The sequence below is a fragment of the Alosa alosa genome, chromosome 13 (assembly GCF_017589495.1).
Source record: "Alosa alosa isolate M-15738 ecotype Scorff River chromosome 13, AALO_Geno_1.1, whole genome shotgun sequence".
In the NCBI taxonomy this organism is placed as follows: Eukaryota; Metazoa; Chordata; class Actinopteri; order Clupeiformes; family Clupeidae; genus Alosa; species Alosa alosa.
Window position 1 is genome coordinate 25,617,414 of NC_063201.1, and position 27,698 is coordinate 25,645,111.

Genomic DNA, 27,698 nt, shown 5'->3' on the forward strand with positions numbered 1-27,698 from the left:
CCTAAATAGGTCTGCGCCGTGGAGATGGATCTATATCTCTTACAATGGTTATTATGACCGCCGCAAATTTTTTTTCTTTTTCGCATGTCCAAATTTCCGTCAAGGATTCCCGGGACACTGAAAGACCGGGGTAGACGAAACTTGGTGGGCATGTAACCCCATATGGATAGCATGGAACCATCGTTTTTCGTTTTGATCTGTAGCCCCCTGCTGGACTGCACCCCCCGAAAGGAGGGTAGGGCAGACACAGTTTTCTGTGAATATCTCGAGAACCGTAAGGTTTAGGAGGACCATTTTTTTTGTATGTTGATCTCAAGGGGCCATGTCTACCCATCCCATAACCACTCATTTCATGTATAGCGCCACCTAGTTAAACACAAAAAAGTAAAAATGAGGTGTTGTAATCGCAGGCAGATACACACGCACACACATACATTCACAGTAATCATACGTATGACACATACTCACACAGTAGACATATGCACGCATGCATGCAGATGCACAAACACATATCCGCAGGCAAACACACAAAAACGCACACACACACACACACACACACCCATACACATAAACATAAACGTGTACACGCACACATGCACACAATTCAAGAATTTCTCAGAATTATGAATAGGCAAGATGGGGGGGGGATTGTATAAAATGAATTTTACATGTGAAATCTATGAACTAATCATGTTTTGGTACTTGTTGTCTAGCAGATACCAGTGAGAATTGAGTGTGGATAATGCAATTTAGTGAGACAGTTAGAATCATATAGGCCTTTCAGCGTGATTTATTTTTGTGGAAAAAATGTGCTGGACTGGGTGGCGGTCATATTTTGTACCGCTCTGCGGTACATCTAGTTCCATCTCCACCGAGGAGATTATTCGTCTCTCTGGAGGGGATCAAACTGACTTATGAAACTTGACCCCTTGACCGTGACCCTAACCGGTGGTGGTCCATTCCAATTTAGTAGTATTTTCATTAATTATTTTCATTTCAGTTAATATTGCGATGAAGGGAAATTGAATTTGGTGGAGGTCTGCGCTTTTCAAGTGCCCTTCTTGTTCAGATATTATTTCACAGATTCATCTAGTAGTAGTGAAAGCTTGAAAAGACACAATGTCATTGTAAGACCTTTGTATTAGTAATAAACATTTACTGGCACTTCATTTTCAACTGTATGATTCATTTGATCACATTTAATGACAAGCACATAAAAGGACAAGAGCAAGTATATTTTGTATTTTTAAAACATTTTTATTTCAGATTTCCTCTTTAATCACGTTACAGGTTGACCATCATCATTTCTTTTTAACCGTTAAATCTCAAACAACAATATAACATGGCAACACCCAGAATGGAAACGTCTACAGCAACAATGCTCGCGGGGGCGACACAGACACAAATACTGCCAATTCAAAAGTTCCGCCTCCAAGTGGGACTTATTTGTAAAAGGAACAAACTAATATTCACACACAGACTGCTACAGAGACTAAAAACGCCTTGTAGAGTTTTCGGAGGAGAGGAAAAGGGAGTGCTAGAGTGGGGGCACTATGGCTTGAACTATGAGGTGAGTGCATGTAGAAGGAGGAACGGTGGTCCCATTGTCGCCTCTTCTCTAAGGTGGAGGTGGGGAGTCAGGCAGAAGCTTACTCCTTGGTGTGCATGTACAAGAGCAGGTCAGCGACACGGTTGCTGTAGCCATACTCATTGTCATACCTGAAACAGAGCCACAGATTGCAGATTGAGTTAAAAAAAAAAAAAACAGCAGGGATTTTTAACTGACTTTCTTGTGATCATGGTATCAAAAAATATGAATTAAGTGCATGGTGACTCACCAGGAGATGAGTTTGACAAAGTTGTCATTCAGGGAAATTCCAGCACCAGCATCAAAGATGGAGGAGTGGGTGTCACCGACAAAGTCAGAGGAGACAACCTATGAGGCACAAACGCACAGACACAAGAACATAACTATTATACTAGGGTCCATGTGACACTCAAAACCACATCCAAACACTCCTAAAACTTCTTCCTAACTTACGGAGTCCTCTGTGTATCCCAGGATTCCCTTCATGGGCCCGTGTGCGGCCTTCTTCACAGACTCTTTGATGTCAGCGTAGCTGGCGGGCCGTGACAGACGGCAGGTGAGGTCAACCACGGACACGTCGGCCACTGGCACACGGAAGGCCATGCCAGTCAGTTTGCTGCAGAGCGAAGGGAAGAGGAAGCATTTAGTTTCAGTGTCCTCAAGTCTATAAGCCCATTTTGTTTTTAGGGATGTCAAAAATCAATGATACATGCATACATACAATGCATTCATATAATTATCATGTTATAACAGCTCTACCACAGTCCACAATGGGACAGAAACAAGATGGAAGAAATAGCTCAGGAAATTAGAAGGTGTTTATTGGGTGGCCACATACTGACCCGTTGAGCTCAGGGATGACTTTGCCAACAGCCTTGGCAGCTCCGGTGGAGGCAGGAATGATGTTCTGGTGAGCACCACGGCCATCGCGCCAGGCCTTAGCAGAGGGGCCATCCACGGTCTTCTGGGTGGCGGTGTAGGCATGGACTGTGGTCTGACAAAGAGCAAGAGAAAAAACAAACGACAGCAGTTAAAACTAGCAAAAACACCTGTCCTGGACAACAAACACATTCTACGTAGTTGTGTAATTCACATACTTTTGTGTAATCCACATACTGTACTTTTGTGACAACAAAGATGCGGAATGTTGGTAGGTACACACATCCTCCAAAAGATTCACGCATATCCACAAAATATGATCAGAGATGCACACAGACAGACACGCACACCGACTATCTCTTACCATGAGGGCCTCCTCAATGCCGAAGTTGTCATGAATGACCTTGGCCAGAGGTGCTAGACAGTTGGTGGTGCAGGATGCGTTGCTGTGGATGAAACCAAATCATAGCACATATTATTAATCTGTGGAGCTATAGCCCCTCTAAAAACCTACATATCATCTTCCGACAGGCTGAGAGGTATTACAGTAGGTAAATAAACAAGTGATACACGTAAGTCATAAACACTTATTCGCATTGGGACACAAAGGGAAATGGCTATGTGCTAACCTGACGATGGTCATGCTGGATGGGTCATATTTGTCCTCGTTGACTCCCATCACGAACATGGGGGCATCGGGGGAGGGGGCGGACACAACCACACGCTTGGCTCCTCCCTGCAGGTGAGACTGTAGGGACAACAGAATACTATTCAGTTAAGCTGCGACCACATGGACGCACACAGCAGCACAATGCCTGCAGTATTTAAACAATCTAAAACATCTCTACTAGATAGTTAAACAATCTAAAACATCTCTACTAGATACAGTCATGATGATAATCACATATTCGTAATATGAGTAAATCTATAGATACCTCTGTAATGCTTTATACAACTATATATATTATTACAACTTGCACTCATGAATGGCTGAAAACAAGAGACAAATGATGGTCTGTGTATGAGCTATCCTATGAAACACACTGGAATTGTAGTATTTAAGCTCAAAGTAAGCGAGGAGTCTGTTTGCTGATTGTTATTTTAAACTATAGCATTGGGTTCTGGAGGTGGGCTTTACTCACAGAGGCCTTCTCGATGCTGAGGAAGACACCAGTGGACTCCACGACGTACAGGGCACCAGCATTACCCCATGGGATCTCAGCTGGCTTCATACTGGATGGGAGAAGAAGATAGCAGAAGATCAGGTGCCATTGGTCAACAAGCAGCAACAAGAGGACCCACTGAAGATTCATCAGAATCGGATTTTATTCACCAAGGACTACATCTTCACACATGCAAGGAATTGTTTAAGGCTGTTGGTGTTGCTGTAGCGATACAGTAAATAGACAATGACAACAATATATTATACATTGTCTATATATTGAGTGAGAACTGCAGGGTCTATCTGTTACACTGTTACCTGCACTCCCCTGTGCCAAATACTTTTTGCACATATACTAGAATACGAGGCCTTTATACAGTGAGCTGCAGGTGCACAGTCTAGGCTACTCACCATTGGAACACGGAGATTTCATGTCCATCGACAATCAGCTTGCCGCCATCGTGACTCACTTCGCCTTTGTAACGGCCGTGGGTGGAGTCATACTTGAACATGTAGACCTGTGAAACAAACGCAAAACAAACCAACAAATATGTGTCAAGAACAGCTCCTGCAAACATCCACTTTACTATAACATAGCACTGACAGATGCTAACCTCCAGGATAACTGCTTTATAATTTATATGTTTTTGTAAAACAAAAAAAGGAGTAAAAAAAATATCATGTTGTGCACAGCGAGGTAATAAAATTGAACAGCACAACGTGTCAATCAAGTGTCTGGTGTTTGCCTATAGAAGGGTGATGTATGAGTCTGGTGTTTGCTTGTAGAAGGGTGACAGGTGTGTGTTGTGGAGAGTCTGGCGTTGGTAGAAGGGTGATAGATGTGTTGTGGAGGGTCTGGCGTTTGCCTGTAGAAGGGTGACGTGTGAGTGTGCTGCAGACCCACCATGTACTGCAGGTCGATAAAGGGGTCGTTGATGGCGGTGACTTTGATGCCCTTCTCCAGGCAGGCCCTCAGGACCAGGCGGCCGATACGGCCAAAGCTGCACACAATCAAAGACAAACACGACAGTTACTCACCGTTTCACCTTCAGAGGACCATGACCACAATAACAAGCTCGACAAAGTAGAGACTACAAAGTCTGAATTTTCTGGCACAGCATATGGCTGAGATCATTGCGTTCGCATCTCACTATTTTTTGTCTCATTTTGTGTACAAGCCTATAACTGCTTAGTAATGTATAATTACTTATTTTCAATTAATCAATCATAATTTCATAATGATCATTTTTTTTTATATCTCTAGTGCATTTTGTAATCTGATTTGCTTTGTGTTTCTTAGCCATCAACAGCTGCATGTAACCTCCCGTGGGGCTGCTGTTTACTGGAAGTGGAATTTTCCAGCGGTTCCCCTGGGTATATAGGGGTGAGAACCAGAGGGGCGTAAGTGACATTTGGATGAAATTGAGATATTGAGACAAATATAAGCTCTTAATCAGTTCTTTCTACGGTCAAAAGGAGAAAATAATTTTAAAAGCAGTTCCAGAGTTATTAGTGAAAAACTAAAGGACTTAACACTGAACACATTGAACAAATTGGTGTTGTTTTGGCCCTCCTGTGATGAAGTTGGTGAAATGCCACTTATGCCTCTCTGGTTCCAAGCCCTACTGTGTGCACAGACACAAATGAGTGTGCAGGATAGACAATCAAATACACTACACAGCAGTCTTACAGAAACTCCGTATTAGTAATTAGTAAAGCCTTGCCTTACTTGAAGCTGTGGTGCAACTTGGCTAGAAAGCTGAAAATGGCCATGTTTAAACTAACCCTCTAAACCTTCCTAAGATAAGTGATATAATAAGGGATAAGGGAGCTGTGGCAGCAGGACACCCATAACTGTATGTGATGTGAGACTACGCTATCAGCTAGGTGCAAACTATCTATGTATGATAGAGGAATCTGTTATATCTTTCAGTCATACCAATAGGATAGTGACACGAGCCCAGACACGCAAGTATAGTACATGTGTGTTAATCTAGTCCATATAGTCCATATGTGACTGACTCTACATGGGCATCAAGTTATGCAATTTCAGTCCTTAAGCACGTGCGCAACAGTTCATCTCTGTGTACGTGCAGGTTTCCCCCATCCACCACACACACGCACACACACACACACTCTTCTGGTGGGCTTACTGCTCATCCCACTTGGTGTAATCTTGTTGTAATAATCACCCCGGAGGGACCTGCTCTCTGACTCCTGCCATCTTGTTACCTCCCGCTGACACTGGTCTGCATGGGAGGGGGCAGTGCGGCATCGTTGCCATCCATTTTATCCACCTCAGGGCTGACCTCACTACTCCTCTTGTGCAAGCAATCGGTAGTGTTTACTACAGTAAGGTAGTTCATTCAAATTTCTGGAAGGCCAGTTGGTTGTAAAGCTACAGCTTCTGTTTTAGGCAGCATGTTCAGCAGGGTGTGTCTGTCCACTGAAGGGGCCAGTGTAGCATGTTCAGCAGGGTGTGTCTGTCCACTGAAAGGGCCAGTGTAGCTGAGAATTGATCTGAACACCTACGCATAAATATCTTAACTGCTGTAATTGCTGCAATTGCGCACATGACGTCCACTTAGGGTCTATCTATATAGCCTGGTTAGCACGCACACCTTTCCAATTGTAATTGAGAGTTGTGGCTTCCACACTTGTGCCCTTGAGTGAGGCACTTAACCCCGAGTTGCTCTGGAGACAGCGGCCTTTGTAATATGATTGGCATATGTAAATCACTCGTTTTAAATGCAGTTTTTTGGAGCTTCAATGGCCTCTTGGCCAGACGGACACGCAGAACAAATCCCAAATTTGCCAAAGGTTCGCATGGGTATTACTAGGCTACTATCTCTAATGAGTAAGAGTTCATCTATGAGTTTCCATTACATTTTTCGACTTTCCCCAGTGCATGGCTCACTGTAACATGAGATGTGGACCCCATGTTCCATGTGCACAGGTAAAAGCTATTAGGCTTTTAATCCTGTCGTGCGGTGCGTGTGCAGGAGGAGGCGGCTCACCCATTGATTCCAACGCAGAGATCTGACATGATGGTTTAGTGGGTCGTGGTTCTGGTGCCTCTGCAGGTGGAGAAGAGGAGGAAAGAGGCAATGATTCAACTGTTCACCATAATTCTCCAACACACATATTGCACACTGCCCTCTCCCCACATCCACAGCACACTATACCATCTCCCCCGTCATCCCCCCAACACACACACCAAGACCCCTGGCAGTTGGGTTAGCCCCTTGAGCCGTGGATCTGCCCAAGGTTTCTTCCTTGGTAAGGGAGTTTTTCCTTGCCCCTGTTGCTCTTGGGTTCTCCTTGTTGGTGCCCCCACCCAATCCCAATCCTCCCCACCTTTTTATGCAGCCCTTGCCACTTAATCTACTAAACCCCTCTTCTACTGCACTTTTTACCCCCCCCCCATTAATGCACAAATAGGCTGACACCAGACATAATTTCACTGCATTTCTTACTTCCAGTAACTATATGCATGTGACAATAAACTTCCTTGTATCCTTGTAATGACCAGTTTCACACTGAGAGAGGAGGGCACCTCACATTGGTTTCAGGGTCAGTTTACAAAGACAACCAACACGGACGCACACTGTTGTCGTCTGTACTAAGATTTGTGTTGAGAATAACAACCGCTGTTGTGGATCTATGCAATACTGAGCACAATACTATTCAGTTGCACTGAAAAGTATTCAACAGTATTACACACACACACACACACAATATATATATATATATATATATATATATATATATATATATATATATATATATATATATATATATATATATATATATATAAATATTGGTAAAAAAAAAAACATTTACATGCCAATCTTAAATATTATCAGGCTACAAAGAATGATGGATTCAGCCATTACTGAACAGTGCTGTAATCTCCACATTATCTGTGTTTTCACACTAAACTGGAATTTGGTAAGACAAAACCTAAACATTGGCATAAAGTCCAAATACTGTTGCCCACCCCCTTTTCTGAGTGGAAGTTTAAGAGGCGTGTCGCTAGCACAGCCCATGGTTTCAGGAGCTTCGATTGTTCTAAAGGGACCTGTTTAGAATGCTGTACAGGGAGGTCCAGGACCGTGGGAACCCATGCCAAGCCTCCTTTGTGCACTTGGCAGGAGCTCAAAAGCCCATTGTGAGCCGTCCAGAGGAATGGAACAGCTAGCAAAGAACAGCACACAGACACACAGCCTGTTGGAACCTGCATGAAAAAACACTCCTGTCCATACGTCTGTATGCTCCAGACAACCGACCAAACTATTCTATAAACTGTGCTGCTGGGGTCTTGGTTCTCCAGTGATATTTTGTTTTTGAAGAGGCAAATCGTCTCTCATCAAATCTATATACGCTAGGCCTCTAGTCCCTGGAATTGTAGACAAAACTCAGATTTGGTGTTCAGGTGTTTATTAGGGAGGGGGGTTGGTGGTGGTGGCTGAGGGTAGTGTGCAAGAGGCATATAAGATTTTGCAGACTATGCAATGAAAGAAATGGAAGGAAAGCAAGACCTCGCAAGCAAGGTCACCCTGATGGCCTTGACTGAAGTTATGCGCTACATGCAGAAACATGGTTTGCGTGTAGGCGGAAGACTACAGATAGAGAAAGGATATGTGGCTAAGCAATCAGCAAGCTAAACGGAAAGATAGACAGATTTGGATTGAACCCAAATATTTAACTTCAGTGCCCTTATAAGGAGGTGCCAATAGATGGGGAAGAGCAGAGGAAGGGGGAGGAACCTATGGGAGGAACCTAGGCAAGGACACAGGAAGCAAAGGTCCTCATGTTTGCGAAAGAGATAGAAAAAGCTTTCTTTTGGACTATTTTGTGCTAAGAACTGGAACATACAGAATCTGATTTAGCATGAAAAAATTAGAGATGCACCGATATGGAATTTTAGGGCCGATAACGATAACCGATATTTATTGGTTTGTTGTGGCCGATACCGATACGATAACCGATAATATTACTCTTGAAAAAAATTGTGAAAAGTGAATTGGGGAAAGCATTTAATAAGCATAATTTTATTGCAGTAATTTTACCTACCACCAAATGATGGACAGAACTCATAATAGTCCTCAATAGTACAGCAGTCAACATAACAGTAGCCTAGCCCTACAGTATGTGTGGCTCCTTTAAGTGAACATGACGTCAGTGAATTGCGAGTGAGTGGCTAGAGAGTATGAATCGTTTTCATTTAGGACTAAACACTCATAAACGGCTCAGCTGGGAATAAGCTACAGTATAGCGACCAAATCAAAGTTTGTGAGGGAAACTTAGGTTTAGTTTCAACTGCGGGTAACTGAATAAAGCTGCAACTCCTCAGACTGTATCTTATGTCCGTCTACTCTGTTGCGCACAACCTGCTGCAGCAGAAATGAAAGGGGTTAGCCCCGAAGGTTTTAATAACTTATTATGATGACCTGTCTGGAACTGAAGCAGGAATGGTTAGCATATTTCTAGGTAATAATACAAAACTCAAGCTAAAGTAATGCAAATATAATACTAAAACACAACTTAGAACTAGGCCTACTTATGTACTCGTCCCACTAACGAGTTTGTTTATTTGTTTCCCCGACCAGCGCGGTAAAGTGCAAACACATCAGCACAAGACGACTCTAGATAGGGCTGAGCTCCACTCTGGTAAGGTTAAATGGCGGATCATTCACGAGAGGATTTTGAGATGCACAGATTCCCAAATGAACGCCTATCCACATATTTGTTAGAGTGGTGAAATACATTCACACCGCTGACATTATATTGAGGAAAAAGTTCAACCAAACCAAGCTCAAGTAGCTCAGCGTAGCCAGACGGACCTTACGTAGGCCTAAATTAGGACTTTAAAAAATATCGGCGCAAATTATCGGCCAGAATTCTGTTATCGGACCGATAATAATATTTTCATTTTTTCACTTATCGGCCAATAATATATCGGCTGCCGATATATCGTGCATCCCTAGAAAAAATTCTAACAGGATGACCCTGCAATATGTTTGGCACAATCTCTTAAAAAAACACGATCATTAGCAATTACAGCAATGAGAGTGTAATGTTGAGAAAATCAACAGGCCTACAGTGGCACAACGTCTTGCAAAGGATGTTACAAAAAACACTGCTTGGGGTTCTTGATTTAACTCTTTGCATAACTGTTACTGGAACATGATGAAGTCGGATGAACCACAAGGGTTGAATGATTCAAATGGACACCACAGGAATTTTGACCCAATGTGTAACATGCAATTGATGAAGCGTTTGCCTCAATCACACCTATATGATTTTAAATTAACAGTATGCAGTGTGATTTAATAAAACTCTTGAATACTGGGGACTAAGAGTGACCTTTAAGTGAAGGCTTCAACAATCTGGGGACATCATATCAGCATATTGCTTTTGCACCAGTCCATTAGCATAGCAAGTTAATGTTATCTTTGAACTTAATTGATTTGTCTCGACATTTGCTGGTTTTTGGATATGTGTGCAGGGTGGACTGAGGTCCAATCGAACTGTCCGAAAGGGTCCTTTAAAATCAATCCCAGTTTCTCCATCAACCCATGACACAGACAGGCCAAAAGTCAGTTCATTTCACTTTGGCATATTCTAAGCTTTTTCCATTTTACCGTCGTACCAAAACCTCAATGTAAAACACTTACAAAACCAAAAATCTCTCTCATCAGTGCCCACGGCAACTCACTTCACCATCCGACACATTTGCCATGTTAACACAGCATGCACTCATGTGGAGGCCAAGTGTAGCTTTGTTCTTATCTTATCAAACCCTCGGGCCAAATCGATCTCCACTTGTGTCCACTTCACACAACCAGCTGCCATCTACCACTGACTGAGGACCACAGCTACCAGTCACCTTTACCCAATTTACACGCCCTGTTCCGAGGACAGGCGAGCGATCCATGCGCCGATGGAAAGAGCTCACGCAGCGTTTGCACCGAGGTGACCACCACCCTCAGGCTCCGAGTCCCCCAGACCAATCGAACAGCAACACTCTCTTAATGGCTTTTCCATTCGATTAGCAGTCTAGCACCCAGAACTGCGGCCTGGTACCACCCTCCCTCTACCCCCAAACAGGACAGCACCTCAGGAGCTAATTCAGGACCTCACATGACAACCCCTGCACCATGACACTGCAAAATGTTTGCAATGGGGCAAGGCAATCCATGACACACAAGAATCAGGATGCAGGATCTGTATGAGGCCAAGACAGGTGCCTTCTGGAGTCCCCTCGGGAAATGTAATGTCTTCTCCACACACCAAAGGACTGCCAACGAGGCAAAGAATTACAGCGCCACTTGTGTGGAACCAAACTGAGTTTTACAAAGGACACAAAGGATTGCCCTTGCATCTGCCCGTGTGGAAGACATCCCCATCCATAATCTCCTAATCTGTGTTTGTGTATGTATGTGTGTGTGTGTGTGTGTGTGTGTGGGGGGGGTTTGGAAGCTCCACAGCACTGTGAGGCACCTAACCCATCTGGATAATCCTAATCTCACTAGCAACGATTGCAAGGTCTTTTTAAAGAGCCCAAGTATCCTGAGCTGAGCGCATGGATTGACTGACTGCCCTAGATGAACTTGGCTCAAAGACTCTAGCTCACAGTTGGCACGATGTCCAACCAAGAGGCATCTGCGATTCCCTATCTTTGGACAGGTGTATCTATGAGCAATGCCTTCGAGTAGGACTGCAAGGTCTTGGGAGTAATCAGAAATCTCCATTTGTTTTCACTTGCAGAATAGCATTCCACTTTTATAATTATACATGTAATATTATGTATTATGTACTATTCAATTCAGTGTAGTATGCAAGTAAAGCTGAAATTCCTTCTATTGTAATTGGCTATTTCAGAGAGACTAGATTGTACGGTAGACTAGAACGGAAGTCTAAAAGTGAATAGTAGCATGTGCTGCTGAAAGAGTTCACACTCTTCTTAACTGTAATTGAAGTTCATTCGCACTTCACAACTCTTTCTTTGGCATAAAAAAGGCCTCCACTTTGTGAGTGCATCCCTTTGTTTGCATGTACGCAACAGTATTGAAACATAACACAGTCCCTTTTTGTTCTTTGCTCTGGTGAAAAATACGGGCTGACCAGTGACATTCTTTGTTGTGGGCAGACCAACCAATCGGAACAGCACTGAAGAGCAAATTTGCATAATATTGCCAGTGGCAGCCAAAGGATGGTGACTTCTATTAGGTGGACATGTGATGATCCCAAAACACAGTAGTCCACCTCTGTATCTCCAGCCATTAACTCCCCAACCCCCCAATCAAGTGCTAACCACGTGCTCCAGTGCACCACCACATAACTGTCACCATGTGGTGTTTATTAACTGAAGTAGCAGCCTTATAACCATTTTGTTAACCATCATTCTTGTACAACTTCATACATTTTTTACTGTGTTTAATTTATGCTATGTTGTTTCTGGAATACTTCCCTTGTCGCGTTATCAATTTGTCCACAGACTGCATTCACCTCTAAAACCACGCCATGCCTCACTCCACACAACCCCCCTCCCCCCATATCAACCAGCCACACAAAAGCCTGCTGCAGCCACAGCCCTGTTTTTGCTGCTGTCTCTCCCTCTGTGAAACAGGACGGCAGAGAAATGGGGAGCCCGGATTAACTGGGTCAATCCCCCCAGGGCATCGCAGATGCCTGCTGGACCAAAAAATGAACAATAGAACAAAAATAGTGCAACTTCATTTAATGCTTTCAGAGGGTGACGGTTGAATTTTGTCTCATTTATACTTAATGAGTGATGTCGTAGGTGATAGCTGCAGTGGAAGAGTGTGTGTGTGTGGGTAGTGTGTGTGTGCGTGCATGCGTGCGTGCTTGAGTGACTGTGTCCTTGCCAGTCACCATGCTACAGGATACCACGCATGTCTGCAGACTCAGAGGAGCGACGCCATTTTGAGGAAGTGCTGTGTCATGCAGAGCCTTTTATCAAAAAGGGTCATCCAAATAGGACAATCCAACCAACCAAACAAAATCCTGGACAGACAATTCCTCGCAATAGAGAGAGAGGAAGGGTGTTAAATAGTTAAATGGTTAAATACCAAAGAGAGAGAGAGAGACAGAGAGAGAGGGGTTGGGCAACCAACCACCTACCACTCTGACTCACTTTAACTTCCTACATTCCTCTTTGCAAGTACAAACCAGTACTTTTCCACACACGAGTGACAGTCTGGCGCCTGGGAAGGAGGAGGCCAGCCCAACCAAGGCCTCACTCTTAGCGCCTCTATTCATGGCGTCCTTCTACAGGTTTGTAACTACTGTTGTGGTCTAATTAGGATAATACTCTACTATAAACAGGATGCTGTGTTTAGTCTGTGAGGCATGGCAGGCCAGTACACTGTGTTTAGCCAACTTGAGATATTTAGAGATAATTACTTTACAAAGCAATTCATAAAAAGACCAAAATCTGCCCTAATTTGTGAACTTGGACAGGCAGCGGACAAAACTACTATATTTGGTATTTCCTTTCCTTGCAGTTTATTCCAATCCGATGCAAACAACAATGTGATGTAACAGTACTATACCATGTTACTTACACATCAGTTGCATAGTATGCAGTGGTAAGCATACTGCTATGGCAAATGTCGTTATAGAACTACAAAGCAAAATAAGGCTACTACTGCAGCAAATGTGCCACATTCACCGACTATCAAAGGTAATTTCATATAACATTACAACATCTGACATATAATCATTTCAGGCAACTACAAGGAAGAATAGGAAATGCATATTCATATTAATGTCCCAACTGGTCTATAGGACAGTCTGAGCGTGATGGTAAAGCCAGGAAACAGATGACTATGCCTGCTAACTGCTGAGCAGAGAGAGAGAGCCAGCCAGGAAGGCGTGGCCTGTATCCTTCACATGATCTTCCTGCAGTGCACACTGCTATGTCACACTGCAGGTAACTGACACCTAGCAAGGGACAGTGGCCAGTTTGGGCTCTACAAGAATAAACACCAACAAGAAAAATAAAGGTATCTCAAAAAGGAGATATTTGGTCTCTTTTTGATGCCCATTTTACATAAATGTGTTACAGATTTCCTAACAGGCCTCAGTGTATGCCTAACAGTCTAAAAGGTTTACATCAATAAACATTACATTTTTTTAAGTGGATTCTGCATCAATGATTGTCCAATATGATCTGCCTTCAGCCCAAATCAGCTTTCCGGAGAGCTAGAGCTGATAGCATGACGTAAATGTGACAACTCAGAAACAGGAAGAGGGCGGAACACTGTCAGATCGCGAATAGGAAGGAATGAATGAGTAATTATGCTACTTAAAATCATAGACTGTATAAACGCATGAGCATCGCAATCGAACGAGTCAAATCGAACATGAACGTAAAGAGAAAAAAGAAAAACACCTTATCTGAACAGAGCATCTGCTTCAAAGTATGCGCATCCGTGTATAGCCTACATGATGCTGAGCACGTAGACAAACGTGGGCTCCCGGCCGGCTAACAGCTTCCCATAGCCGAGCAATAAGTGGCTTAAAATATTTCGGAAAAATATCAATAACTGCTCATTTCAGAGAGAGGACATTAATAGCTTTGGGCGAGTTGTTTACACTAACGTTATCACAATGCAGCATCTTTTCTGGCCTAGCAACATTGACCTTGACCTTCATCAAAGACAGATTGCCAGATGATGGATAGTAGGCCTACATTTCCATCTTTTCAGTACTGAACCCTATGCCATTTACTTGTTGCGTTATTGTAGTACAGCAATCAAGTTAGTTTAGCAACGCTCAATTTAATAGTGGATCAAGATTAATTGAATCGATAACACTAGGCCTATTTTATGATCCATTGTGGATATTGGCAAACAAAACGACATTCATTGGTACAAGCGAATACGGCATATACCCTACGATACTTGGACGTCGTACTTGTTGATCCTCCAGCATTTCCACGCAATTTGAGAATTATTTCGAGGTGCGCCTGGCACGTACCGGATTTGCTAACTTGTAGCATTTCCATTCATTCATCCATCCATTCATTTTTTTTCGTCTTCACACTATTATTTAGTTTGTATATCATGCATTTCAATATTAGTATTCAGTAATACGCATACATACTATTATATCAATACTATTCTTTATCATTTCACACTGCGTTGCGTCACGAGATACCTCATTCTTCCGCAAAATGTTGCTAGCTTTCACCATTTAAACTTGGGTGGTATCAAGTTACACGTGTCCCATGCCATCCGTTGAATTAACACCCAAATAATAAGTGGATGTAACGCAACATTTCAAAGAGTCTGCGCGGCTACTTTATAATCGAGGTAATTGGTGGTTAGAAAACAAGTTAAAGGCAATCCCTTAGATTACATAACATCTTTACTGCGACAAGGCCAACAGAGGGGCGCTTCCTTTCCCATTGTATTCGTTCGCATCCGTCTTACTGCGGAATGAACCAAGCCTATAGTTATTAGTTTTCAATAGCCTACAGCTTTGAAACAATATTGACCAGACAGAAATTAAATACTGTTCAAACGACTCAATCCACTTACCTCCAACAAGATGCTGCAGTGTCTGTTCTGCTTTCAAGCAACGCCTCTCGTTTTTATACCAGACACGTGCACCCGCTCAGTCTCCCTGGAAACGTGACGTCAGGTTCTCCGCCAGGGAACGATTTTTACAAGAGCAGACGAGGAACGAGTGGACGGTCACGGCTGCCATGGAAACTGTAGAGGGATGATGGGCAGATCTGGATGCTATAGTAGGCTATAGGACACTAGACACAACTGTGCTGGCACACCGTGTACCGTGTAGGAGCGTTTCTTCAAAGGCTACAGCTATGGCATAAGCTATGCAGCAATAAACTAGTGTGCTCGTGATGTCCGCAGCTGTTTTAGAAGTAATTCATCCATGTGTATAATGAAATAGATGACTAATGTTTTAAATGAATGAAATGTTTTATAAATGAATTATATGGCCAAAATAATTAGTCTATTCATAGAATTAGTCAATTCATAGAATTGTCTATGAATTTCACATGCTGAAGCACGTGACATGACGTCTCACACCAGCGCATTCTGAAGTGGACTACGTGAGCATTTGTACGTAGCCCAGGCCTAGAATGACTAGATACCATTTTGCTTTAGGACGGTGATGCTGAGTCGACATCACATTTAGGCTACTTTCAGGTAGTCCCCTACAGACTCATTAAGGCAAGGGTAATTTGACCGAAGAGACGGAATAATATTTGGTTTAAAATTAAACAAGACAAAAATGATAGTCACAGGAAATATCATTTTATTTAACATTAAGGGTCTATCCGATGGTGTTTGGAATCATAATACGTTAGCAACCCAATCATTTGACATTGTGTCTGAGGCAAACTCGAAAAGTGATCTGTCCGAGTCCATATGCATCAACCCTGGCACCAGAGCCGTTGGCTATGCCCCCTTGTGGACAATTACGGTATGGTTTTTAGAAGAACTCAGGAACAGAAATGTAGGCCCTAACCTAGGCTTGCTTGCAACAACATTTTTGATATAACAATATTCACAACATTAGCCAAACTTAGGCCTACTCAGGCCTAATTTATTTGTAAAAATGTAGTTGTTATTTTAGGCCAGTCAACTTGTCACATTCAGCTGTTATAGTATATTTAACAGGTTACAGAGATTTTTCTCAATGAACAATGAGCAATCACACACATACACATCTTACACATCTGTCAGATTGTCTAAAACATGCCTTACATGCAAAGTCTAAAGATTAAAACAGGCGCCTTACAAATGATTTCAAACAATACAGTGAAAACCACACTCTCAATTATGATAACAATTTTGAATTTGAGTGAAGTCTTGAAAGAAAGAGAACAGGCCATTACCATGTTTGACCTGGGCCTATTAGCTACAATGAAGAGAGTGCTTCTCCCCCTGATAGGCCTATACTTTTACAATATCATGTTTTACTTACTGAATTTCAGTTCTTATACTGACAGTTTCAGGCTTTCAAAAACCTTAATAATATTTTACATTTGGGTGGAATATTTGAACATAATAATTATAATAATAATAATACTAATAATAATTAGTTTAGTTTAGCAATATTTAGATAAACAGTTTTCTTTCAGTAATACAACTCCTGGTCCCACCAGCCTGTGAAGAAGAAGAAGGAGATTAGTTCATTTCATGCCATTATTTCGGTGACCTTGCCTTAACATATACATTTGTTGCTCTAAGACAAAAAATAAATAAACTCACTTCCTGGATGTCTCCTGACTCCAAGTTTCCTGATCTCATCATACACAAAGATTAGGATTCCGTAGGGTACTGGCACAAACCACCACTGCACTCTGATGGAAGACGGGGGGAGAGAGAGAAACACAGTCATGCAGTAAGTGTGTTTAGACATAAACTTGCACTCCAGCATGATAATGATTATTAATACAAAGGAAAAGGAATGTTACACTACTGGAGGGATCTTACCGAATTGGCATGAAGTTGAATATGTTTGGCATGCCAGGGCAGTAGCAGAGCAGGTTACCAAGACACAGTTGGAAGACAATAGCGGACACCAGGACCTTGTTTCTGTGACCCCGGGGAAAACAGCACTCATGTCAATAAATATACATCTCCACACACCACCACTATAGTCCATCTCCACACACCACCACTACAGTCAGTAACCAATAAATATACATCTCCACACACCACCACTACAGTCAGTAACCAATAAATATACATCTCCACACACCACCACTACAGTCAGTAACCTAATTATCATAGAATGCCTTGTGCAGAAAAAAAGGAGACTACGACATGGCAAATATCTGAAATTTATTGAGGCATTTCAGACGTTGTTAACTATATGAATTTACTCTTGAGACTGAAATAATGGGTTTGTGCTGTCTCAATAGCGCAGTGCAAAAAAAACTCTAATCCTTTCAAGACCCAGACCACCAACAGGTCAGTCATTGGTCTGCCTACTGACCTGAAGAAGCCTTGCTGGAAGACAGACAGACGGCGAGTTTTTCTGATCAGGACATCAGAAATCTGGCAGATCTCAATACTGACAAAGAAGACAGTGTAACAGGTGTACTCCTGGTACAGACGTTGGCTGAAGGTCTGTAAGAGAGGTGTTTCTTTTTAGTGTAGCCTAGTAGCCTATAAGGTGCCATCTCATATTTTGTTACAAGGAATGCTCAGCATGTTCATAGAGCTTTATAAGGATATATACAGTGTACAAATACAACTGTAGTTCGTTAGAATAATACAGTGTGTGTGTGTGTGTGTGTCAGAGGGAGGAGAGAGAGGGAGAGAGAGAGAGCACATTTTGCCCAAAATGTCTAAAGGCACTCCTCTTGGTCCTGACTCCTCTTCTGTAAGAGATAATTGTTAAGCTTGTGTGGCCATGTTTCTACTCTCCAGTTCCTCCTCACCCATTCCTGGCCATAACTGTCCTGCAGGTCTTGTAGATGGACATCTTCCCATTGTGCCCTGAGACCCACACACAGCAACGGGTACCAACCCTCCTGGGCCATAGCGCTGAAGTAATCAGTGAAGCCAGCATAAGACTGGATCGCTCCTGAACATTGGGAAGAAGCAGTCCAAGGTCAGGGAAGGGTTTTCTGTCGTTGCATATTATGTGAGATATCATCTGGCAATAATGTAGGCATTTTAATGCAGCCAGACATGCATTCATACGGACCAATCTGGAAATATGAGTAGACAGCCAAAGCTTCGTTCACAAGCCGATCCCTGCGGGGGTTCCTTGGTTTGAGATGCATGATGTCACTCTCTGCTTTCTCATAGGCCAGAGATACCGAGGGGAACTTCAGGAGCGAGAGAATGAGAAAACACAAAAGTTAGAGATGCATCAAAATCAAAGTTTGAGAACAGCCATATCGACCATATTTATTCTTGTCAAAAGTATCCAATCAGCCAATCACAATAACAATGTATCTGCATGTTTATATTTGCACCTATGCTTGCAGACTGTGAAGTGAACTTCAAGAGTGTGGTGCTTCCAGTCCAGAGGAGTAGGCTTGGAAGCATCCTTATCTATGCCTCAACTGCACTGGATGTAAGTTTAGTGTATTTTAAATAGTTATATATGTATAATAGTGTTTAGTGTAGACCATTTGTCTCTTCAACACATAGACAGCATGTTGAAGGTCAAAGGATGCTCACAATGTCAGTGGCCAGCTCAATGAAGAGGATGGTGATGCAGCCGAGGGGGAGAGGGACGCTAACGGTGATGTAAATCAGGTAGGGGGTCAGCTCTGGAATGTTCTTGGTCAGAGTGTAGGCAATAGACTTCTTCAGGTTGTCAAAAATAAGGCGACCTGTAGACCAGAGGGTTTGCATGTTACTGTATGACACACTTTGTAGACAGAAGGGCTTGGCTCTCCCTATGGCCAAGTCATTTTGAGCAGCCTTTTAGACAGTATATCGGTACAATCTATATCTTATCATTTTCAGTTGCATTTTTAGGATGTTTGACCAATGCAAGCCATCAGTCAGCTTGGTGTGATGCTGCCTCTCCAGTGCATTGTTAAAGCCAGACACTGGCCCGTACTCACCTTGCTCCACCCCTGTCACAATAGAGGCAAAGTTGTCATCCAGCAAGATCATGTCGGCAGCATTCTTGGCAGCATCAGAGCCAGAGATGCCCATGGCAATGCCAATGTCAGCCTTTTTCAGGGCGGGCGAGTCGTTCACTCCGTCCCCTGTCACAGCCACAATAGAGCCCTAAATAAGGAGAACAGTCAAGTCAAATCAAGTCAATACTTTATGGCCAACATGATGGAACATGGTCTGGAATTTGGTTTAGTGTAAGGCTCAGGACTGGAGACAGAGCATACGGTGAGACACCACAGACAGAACAACATATGCAACCCATACAAGAATTACACACAGAAGGCAAATGGATAAAATACAAGATGTCTTAAAAACATATCCAGAAAGTCTGTGGCCCTGTTGTGTGTCACATTGAAGCACAATCACACAAGTGACATAACATTATCTGCAGCTGACTTGGTAATCGGTTTTCTAATGTAACTTGTAATTTATGGGTTATTTTATTTTTAATTGTTTTGAGGGGTGGACAAAATCAGATAGTCTCAATATTACCGTATTGCAACAACAACAACAACAACAACAACTCATAGCAGAGCAGAATAAGTAGTAAGCTCATCTCTAGCATAGAAAAAATAGAAGGCCAGTGTCCTAAATGCAGTGAAATGTCTTTTAGATTGGGGCTGCACAATTAACCGATGTTAAATTGAAATCCCAATTTGAACTAATGCAATCAGCTAAATCAAAGGCTGCAATCTGGTCAGGATCATGATTTTTTTATATTCACGTCATCCTCCGTATGTGCCAGTGAAGCTCAGCCAACAGGAGTGCTGTTTTGGAGTGCAACATTTGGATTATTGAACTGAAGCTGGCCTTCGACTGGCCAGTGGGCAGGGTGGGTCAGAGGGGTCTTTTCCCACCCAATGGGTAAGTGAGTACTCACCAGGCGCTGGCAGCTCTCCACTATGATGAGCTTCTGCTGGGGGGAGGTGCGGGCAAAGACCATCTCTGGATGGTTCTTCAGGATCTCGTCCAACTCTTCACTGCTCATGTCCTTTAACTGACCACCATTGATCACACAGGCACGGGCATCTCTGTTGGCGTTGGGTTAGAATTACATTCTTGTTTTTTATTTTATTCGTTGTTAATGTTACACAGTGATTCTATAAATGTTTTTGATGGACTGTGAATGAATATTTTAATGCACATTTGTGAAATATGAATGGGTGTCTAGTAGTAAACTGTTACAACATTTTAAGTTGTTTGTTTTTCTCATAGATGTATTGATCCTGCACACATTTTATTAGTTGAAGCTACCCCATAGAGAAACTGCCTTTGGATCAAAATGGTAGTTCAATACTGTGTTGCTGTGTAGCTGGAGGACTGGATTGGGAATTGAATGTGATGTAAGATGTTAGTGTTGGTGAACGTTGGTGAAAAGGAACATGGTACCCACCTCTTATTGACCTGCTCCACAGGGATTCTCAGTCTGGCGGCAATGTCCTCCACTGTCTCGCTTCCCTCGGAAATAATGCCAACGTTTGCTGCGATGGCCTTTGCAGTAATTGGATGGTCTCCTGTCACCATGATTACCTAGGAGGTTTGTAAATAGAGAAAAGGGCATGATACACTGTACATAACCGTCACAAGTCTGGTGGGCACAGACTATTTTCCCAACTCGGTGCTGTTAATGGAAGTCCTCGTTACCCGAATCCCAGCCGTACGGCACTTCATGACGGCGTCGGGCACAGTGGCACGGGGCGGGTCAATCATGGAGATCAGACCAGCGAAGCAGAGGCCACCGGTGGGGAAGTTCATCTCGTCGGGGTCAAAGCTGAAGCCACGGGGGAACTCCTTCTCGTTCAGGTACAGGTGACAGAAGCCTGTTGGGGGGAAACAAATGTTTTTAAAGAGCTTACAGGAGCATTGAACAAGATGTGCTGCTCCCTAAATGAGAAGAAACTGTGCAGCATCATCTGTGCAGTATCATCTGAACTACATTTCACTTTGAGCTGATATAACACTACTACTCACACTGGGCTCACACTTGGGCACTTGTGTCTAATACTCCTTCAGTCATTATGATTAGTATTAATGGATCTGATCAACTCTACTTGACCATATAGCAACATGATGTCAAACAAACTGTCAGCTCTCTGTTTGTACTTAATCCACATATTACTATATGTGGATTAAGTACAAAGTACTACTACTACTACATGCTTCGTCTCAATAATTGCTATCCTATCATTTGTGTGGGTTATAGAAAATTATACCCCTAAGGCATCTTACCCAACACTCTCTCCCTAAGGCATCTTACCCAACACTCTCTCCCTAAGGCCCTAATGCATCTTACCCAACACTCTCTCCCTAAGGCATCTTACCCAGCACTCTCTCCCTAAGGCATCTTACCCAGCACTCTCTCGCCCAGGCCCCCCAGATCCATGTAGGCAGTCTGGAAGGCCTCCTTCCACTGGTCATCCAGGGGGAGCTCCTGACCCTTAATCAAAATGGTGGAGCAGCGCTCGAGGATTCTCTCTGGGGCTCCTTTCATCACCAGCAAGTAGCGCAAGTCAAGTGGGTCATCCAGCTCATGCATTGACAGCTGTGTGCCACAAGGGGGAAACAGAGGTTGAGAGAAAGTTTTTCATGAGTGCTCTCAATGAGGGATTTTGGTGGTTTGATATGAAGCGTAGTTGCTTTAGAACTATGTTGATGCAAATAACAAGTTAATTGGAATATGAAGTGACAATTTATGAACATTTTGAAATACAACATATAATGTATGACGTTGAAGTGTAAGACTGTAATATTCAAGATTACCTGAAATTTGTTTGTTGAGTTAAATGGCACCTCGCAGACCTTCTTGAACCTAGCCCTGTAGTCCATTACATTGCCTACAGTCAGTTCCGTAAACTTCAGTAGGGCTGTTTCTGAGGCATCACCCACAACAAATCTCTATAGGAGTAGAATTGACGGACCAAGTGTTAATCATTCCCGAATTATGCATCTGTGTGTGTGTGTTAGAGTGTATGTGTTGAAGAAGTGATCTGTGTATCATCACCTTAGGTACAGGGACAGTTTCTTGGTTGGGTTTGAAGGTGGCTCGGTTGCAAAGGCCAGCTACTCTTGCTAGGGCCCTCCATGTCTCTGATGACTGGTCGAAGCTTTGGCCTACGTAAAAGGCAAACAAAGTCTCAGTTAACTTCCTCATAACATGATTTACGTATCAGATAAATCTTCTGTCACGTTTTTTACAGTGTTTGGATTGCGTGACAGACCCTTGGCGACATTTCCTAAATTGTATGGCAATTGCTGTTCCTGGTTAAACTCTTGGCAACACTTCATAAATGTTATGGCAATTGCACTTACCTTATTTAGATAGTAGACAAAATGTACTAGGGAGAATCTCACGAATCTAGACTCACTAGTAACTTAACTTTAAAGTTATTGAATGTGAATAACATTAATAGCAAGCCAAAAAAAAAATAAAATGGTTAAAATTGACCAAAAAAGCATCAGCTGGTCTCTACACCTCACCTGATTGGTCCTCTGTTGTATCGGCAGCATGAATCATATTGTCAAACCACAGATGGGCCACGGTCATCCTGTTCTGGGTCAGCGTGCCAGTCTTATCGGAGCAGATGACTGAGGTGGAGCCCAGGGTCTCTACAGCCTCTAGGTTCTTCACCACACAGTTCTTCCTGGCCAGACGCTTGGCCGTGAGAGATAGACACACCTGGTGGCAGAATAAGGATAGAATGACTGATGGGGTGTCTATCATCACGGAAGAACCAGGGGATAAGGATATTAAAAACTCTTCTATAATTTGTTTGATGGTTGCATATTTTGAGTGTTTTAGTCGGACTCAAATGTATAGACTTTTACTTGACTTTTACTCTGTAGATTCACTACCCTGGAAATCCAGAGTTCTCGCGAAAGCACAATTTGATTTGTCTCTGCGAGACTCTCTGGCAATGAGTAATGATGCACGTTACTTTTACCCCTAGCGTCGCGAGGAACCAATCGGTGTATCTTAAATATAAGGGCCATGAGGCGAGCTAAACAGATGACGACATAGCTGCAACGAATCAGTCAGTAAATATTGGTTGTAGTGTTATCCAATTGCGTCGAAGTCCAGAATCAGTCAGTAAACATTGGCCGTAGTGTTATCCAATTGCGCGCATTGAGATTTGAGTGAGAGTTTGGCCATTTTCATCATTTGTGGCCAGACCTTTAATCTTTCTAGATTACCAGGGTCTGGATTTTCTAGGCTACAGGTTCACTGACGAGCGCTAATTAGCTTTAGGCAGTGACAGGCAGTGTGTCTCCTGTGCTTTCTATCACCAGGTTATAACAAGGTCATGAGGATATTAAATCATCTACCACCAAATAAATAAATATTGTTTCTTTGACTGTTGTTGTGCTTTGACTGTTTCATGTTGTGCATGTGCAACTCAGTCAGACCCTTCACTTTGGACAAAAGCATCTGCTATGTACTATAAACATGAGACATAGACCCCAGTGTATAGACCAGGGGGCTCCAACCTTTTTTCCTCCGAGAGCTACTTTGACAAAAATGGACAGGGCCAAGAACTTTTATATTACTAGTAGCATGTCATGTATCCACATAGCTGATCTCCACCCAGAACCACTAAATAAGATTTGTATTCCTTTTTCAACTCATGTACCTACTCTCTTTGTAGACTGTGAAATTGATTTATAAACATCTTCCTCAAACCGTTTGGAGAGCTACTTAGAAACAGGTGGGGAGCTAGTGGTAGCTTGCGAGCTACCTGTTGGAGACCCCTGATCTAGACTGTAGTATGTAGCAGTATGTAAGTACAGCTCTAAAGGTTCTCTGGCAGGAGTAAATGAGCTTGGTCATCTGTAGCAAAATGCTACTGAATGAGATGCTAAGTCTGTCAGTATGGGCACTTACAGTCACGGTAGCCAGAAGACCCTCCGGTACATAGGCTACCACAATGGCCATGAAGAAAATCATGGCCTCCAGGAAGGCGTACCCAATGAACATGGCCACCACAAAGAAAGTGAACCCGAAGAAGATAGCCAGGCCAGCAATGATGTCTACAAAGTGCTCGATCTCAATGGCAATAGGCGTCTTCTCATTTCCCACTCCTGAGGCCAAAGTGGCAATCCGCCCAATGATTGTCCTATCACCTGTGTTGATAATAATTCCAGTGGCAACTCCTGAGGAGAGACAGATGATAATAGAAAGGTCAAAACCAAGAAGGCTGGAGTTCTTTAATCAGTGCAGTGTTTGATGTCAAGTCAGGTAAACACTATGCTTGTGACAGTCACACAGCAGATATGCATCTGTGTGTGTTTGACCTCAAATGACCTCTGCGTGTGTGTGTGTGTGTGTGTGTGTATAGGTACTTTCACAAGTGCTTTGAGTGCTGTTTTATCTAACCCTCTAGACAGGTGGTTGAGAAGAAGGCAATGTTTTTCGTCTCCAGGGGACTCTCGTGAGTGTACTCTGGAGTCTTGCTCTGCGGCTCCGACTCGCCGGTCAAAGAGGAGTTGTCCACCTGCACACGAGACAGAAAGAGGCACACCACAAGGTGGCATTTTCACAACCACACAACAACAACCTGCAGGCTTATGGCAGCAGTTTCCCTTTGCTGCAGCTGTTGACAAGCCAAACAACGGTGAAATGGATTGAGTTCATGAAGCCTAAAAAAGGTATTTGGGTTGGTATTTGTTTGATGTTGTCATATTGCAAACCCATGCAAGAGTTACGAGTTCTACTTTTTAAAGTAGTTCCTTTTGGGGGCTCACCTTACAGCCCTGTGAAGTGATAATGCGGATGTCAGCAGGGACTCGGTCACCACCTTTGATCTCCACCAGATCACCCACCACTAACATGTTGGCATTGATCTCATTTTTCTGACCATCTCGAATCACCACTGCTTGCTGGTAAGAAAATTAAAAAGTCTGTTAAAATGACTAATAGTTTTGAGTTTATTATTCAATTGTAAAAACGATGTTAATCATTACAAAAAATAGAAATGGATGAAGTCTACCTGTGGCACCAGATTTTTGAAGCTGGCGATGATGTTTGTACTTTTAAATTCCTGATAGTATCCAAAGCACCCTGTCACCACCACCACAGTAATCAGGGTGATGGCCAAATACAACTGCACAGGAAAAAAGAAAGACACAAATTTTTGTCATACAACCAATTATGCAAACGAGTCCTTGAAGCATTAAAGATGGTAAACAATTAATAGAACTTTTCATTAAATCACCAAAGTTGCCCCCACACACACACACACACACACACACACACACATACGTCGTCGTAGCAGGAGGGTTCGCCCTTGCCAAGCTCGATGCCGAAGGCGATGAAGCAGATGACAGCCGCCACCCACATCAGGCACTGCAGCCCTCCGGCCAGCTGCCGGGCGAACTTCACGTACTCCGGGGTGCCCTTCGGGGGCTTGAGCTCGTTGGGGCCGTCACGCTCCAAGACTTGCTGGGCGAAAGTGGTGGTGAGTCCCTGCATGGCCACACACACAAAAATAAAGAAGGAATATCGACCAGAGGTGGAGGTCAAAGGGTCAAAGTAAGAGTGGAGAGTTCAGGAAAAAAAGAATCTGGCATAATGCGTTTGGATTGTTGCTGGTGTTATTAGAAAATGTAGGGAAATCTTTTGGGAGAGAAAACTTGATTCAGTGAACTCCTCTCAAAACGTTACATTTAGTCATTTAGTCATTCAGCTGACACTTTTATCCGAAGCAACTAAGACAACAAGGGAACATAAGGTACAGTGTGAGTAGGACATGTTAGTGCAGCAATACGTATCACTTGCATGGAGACATGGATGTGCCATACAGTAGGTGCCACTGTGCCTGCAGGCGCCAGTGCATTTGCCCAAATGCCGCTCAGTATGTCTGGAGCAGAAAAAAACAACCTTCTAATATTCCAGTCTGCACAACAGATTTTGTGTTTACCTTGTTTACATCTGTGGTATACTTCATCTCTAGCTCCTCAATGGGGATTGCATGGTCATCCTTGTAAAGACAACGATTTAAAAAAGAGGGTCAAACAGCGATTATCCAATTAGAAACGGTCTTTTTTGAACATGAATTATTTATTTGAACAGGCTAGAACTGTTAGGTGCTGTAACAGTACATTTCAGTAAATATGGAAGAATCTGTTGATCTATTCAGCGTCACCTACAATGTCCATTTCCTTTTTCATGCTCTCCATTTTCTCCTTCTTCTTGACCTTCTTCTTTTTGATTTTGACATCCATGTCTCCCCCCCTTTTGTCCATCTCGACAAACATATCATAAGAATCCTATGGGAAGACAAAAGCAACTTTCAAAATTAACTTTATACTATTGTACTGTTAAAACTGATTACTGTTTAATAATGTTTGATATATAAATGTTTAAGGGACACAATGAAACAATGAAGTGTAATTTATATGTTTTTTTCCCCATGACTTTCTATGTTCTATGGTGGTATTGACTAATGAAGAACACAATGGACCCTAATTGAAATGATGGGTGAAGAGCAAAGCCACTCAGTGTATCATGCTTGAGCTTTTGTGTAGCGATTGTGTAGTTTGTACTTAAGTAGCATAAGTGTAGCAGAAGTGAACTGACACACTGATGTTATGTGCTGAGTATCTTGCTTGTGTTATTTAAAAAAATAGCAGATTTTGCCTCCTTATTAAATTAGCTTTGGTTAGACCTTAGACTTTGCCCACCATTTAAATTAGTAGTTAAATAGCCTTCATAACATAAAGGATTATTTACTGATATGTTTGGGCTTGCACTTCCAGTTAGGCAACTTGCTGAAATATTGATATATTTACTCTGGACCTAATATTTGGGATCTTTCAACTGGGTTAGAATTTAATTGAAAACTTACTTAAAACTCACTTAAGTTAAATAATTTGAGAGATTCTCACCTGTTTACTCATGATGCCTGTCTTTGAGTCACCATCCAAATCGATTGTTGTCCAAATGCCACTATTCCTTCCCCCCGAAATCTTGAAACCTTTTTATATTCCCACACAATTGTCCAGAAATGGTTCCCAACGCCACAGAACAAGACTGACCAGCCTTGATAAGTTTATATACCAAGCTAAAGTCCTTCACCTACAACAGCCCGCCCTAAGGTGCCATTGACAATGTCAAGCAAGCTTAAGGGCATTACGGTGCATTTCCCCATCTTGTATCAACGCCTTTAACTTTGTGCGTAACTACTCTACCTGTGTTATCATTGGGAAAACATTGTTTTTTTCATGCTTACGCAGGTTACAGAATCACACACGTTTAATGCCTTAGTCAATCCTACGTTGTGGCAATGACAAGGTCACATCAAATATGAGTAACAGCTACCACAGGTTACTTATTGTCCATGGTTAAGACAATGGTTCTGACTTCTATGATAATTGATGCAATGACTTTTCATAGTGAATTGTCACCTTCAAATTACCA

General features: G+C 42.7%; 2 protein-coding genes across 2 annotated transcripts; both read right to left on the reverse strand.

The window, feature by feature from the left end:
* Nucleotides 1–1,236: 1,236 nt before the first annotated feature.
* Nucleotides 1,237–15,300, reverse strand: gapdhs (glyceraldehyde-3-phosphate dehydrogenase, spermatogenic). Its single transcript, XM_048260912.1, has 11 exons — nt 15,203–15,300; nt 6,647–6,706; nt 4,534–4,630; nt 4,041–4,147; nt 3,610–3,700; nt 3,097–3,215; nt 2,832–2,913; nt 2,431–2,582; nt 2,042–2,204; nt 1,839–1,936; nt 1,237–1,719 (listed from the first exon to the last, which is right to left on the reverse strand). The coding sequence occupies exons 2-11, from the start codon at nt 6,673–6,675 to the stop codon at nt 1,650–1,652; spliced, it is 1,008 nt and encodes a 335-aa protein (XP_048116869.1). The 5' UTR covers nt 6,676–6,706; nt 15,203–15,300; the 3' UTR covers nt 1,237–1,649.
* A 640-nt stretch (nt 15,301–15,940) lies between these two features.
* On the reverse strand, nt 15,941–27,276 carry LOC125305876 (potassium-transporting ATPase alpha chain 1). Its single transcript, XM_048260913.1, has 23 exons — nt 27,167–27,276; nt 26,429–26,548; nt 26,200–26,259; nt 25,542–25,745; nt 25,270–25,383; nt 25,025–25,159; nt 24,657–24,774; nt 24,165–24,433; nt 22,763–22,961; nt 22,287–22,396; nt 22,046–22,180; nt 21,635–21,827; nt 20,930–21,105; nt 20,679–20,815; nt 20,166–20,316; nt 19,228–19,396; nt 18,836–18,990; nt 18,354–18,477; nt 18,085–18,230; nt 17,637–17,770; nt 17,132–17,233; nt 16,907–16,998; nt 15,941–16,801 (listed from the first exon to the last, which is right to left on the reverse strand). Exons 1-23 carry the CDS (start codon nt 27,176–27,178, stop codon nt 16,773–16,775), a joined length of 3,084 nt encoding a protein of 1,027 aa, XP_048116870.1. The 5' UTR covers nt 27,179–27,276; the 3' UTR covers nt 15,941–16,772.
* Nucleotides 27,277–27,698: the final 422 nt, after the last annotated feature.

Bases quoted from the DNA above. Each gene is read 5' to 3' on its own strand.
- gapdhs (XM_048260912.1), bottom strand. From the start codon at position 6,675: ATGTCAGATCTCTGCGTTGGAATCAATGG. The intron at 2,205-2,430 runs GTCAGTATGTGG...TTCGCTCTGCAG, and splicing joins GTCATCCCTGAGCTCAACGG to CAAACTGACTGGCATGGCCT. The intron at 1,720-1,838 runs GTGAGTCACCAT...GCTCTGTTTCAG, and splicing joins TTTGTCAAACTCATCTCCTG to GTATGACAATGAGTATGGCT.
- LOC125305876 (XM_048260913.1), bottom strand. The intron at 24,775-25,024 runs GTGAGCCCCCAA...TCTCGTGTGCAG, and splicing joins TCACTTCACAGGGCTGTAAG to GTGGACAACTCCTCTTTGAC. The intron at 17,771-18,084 runs GTGAGGAGGAAC...CCTCTCTTACAG, and splicing joins ACAGTTATGGCCAGGAATGG to ACCTTCAGCCAACGTCTGTA.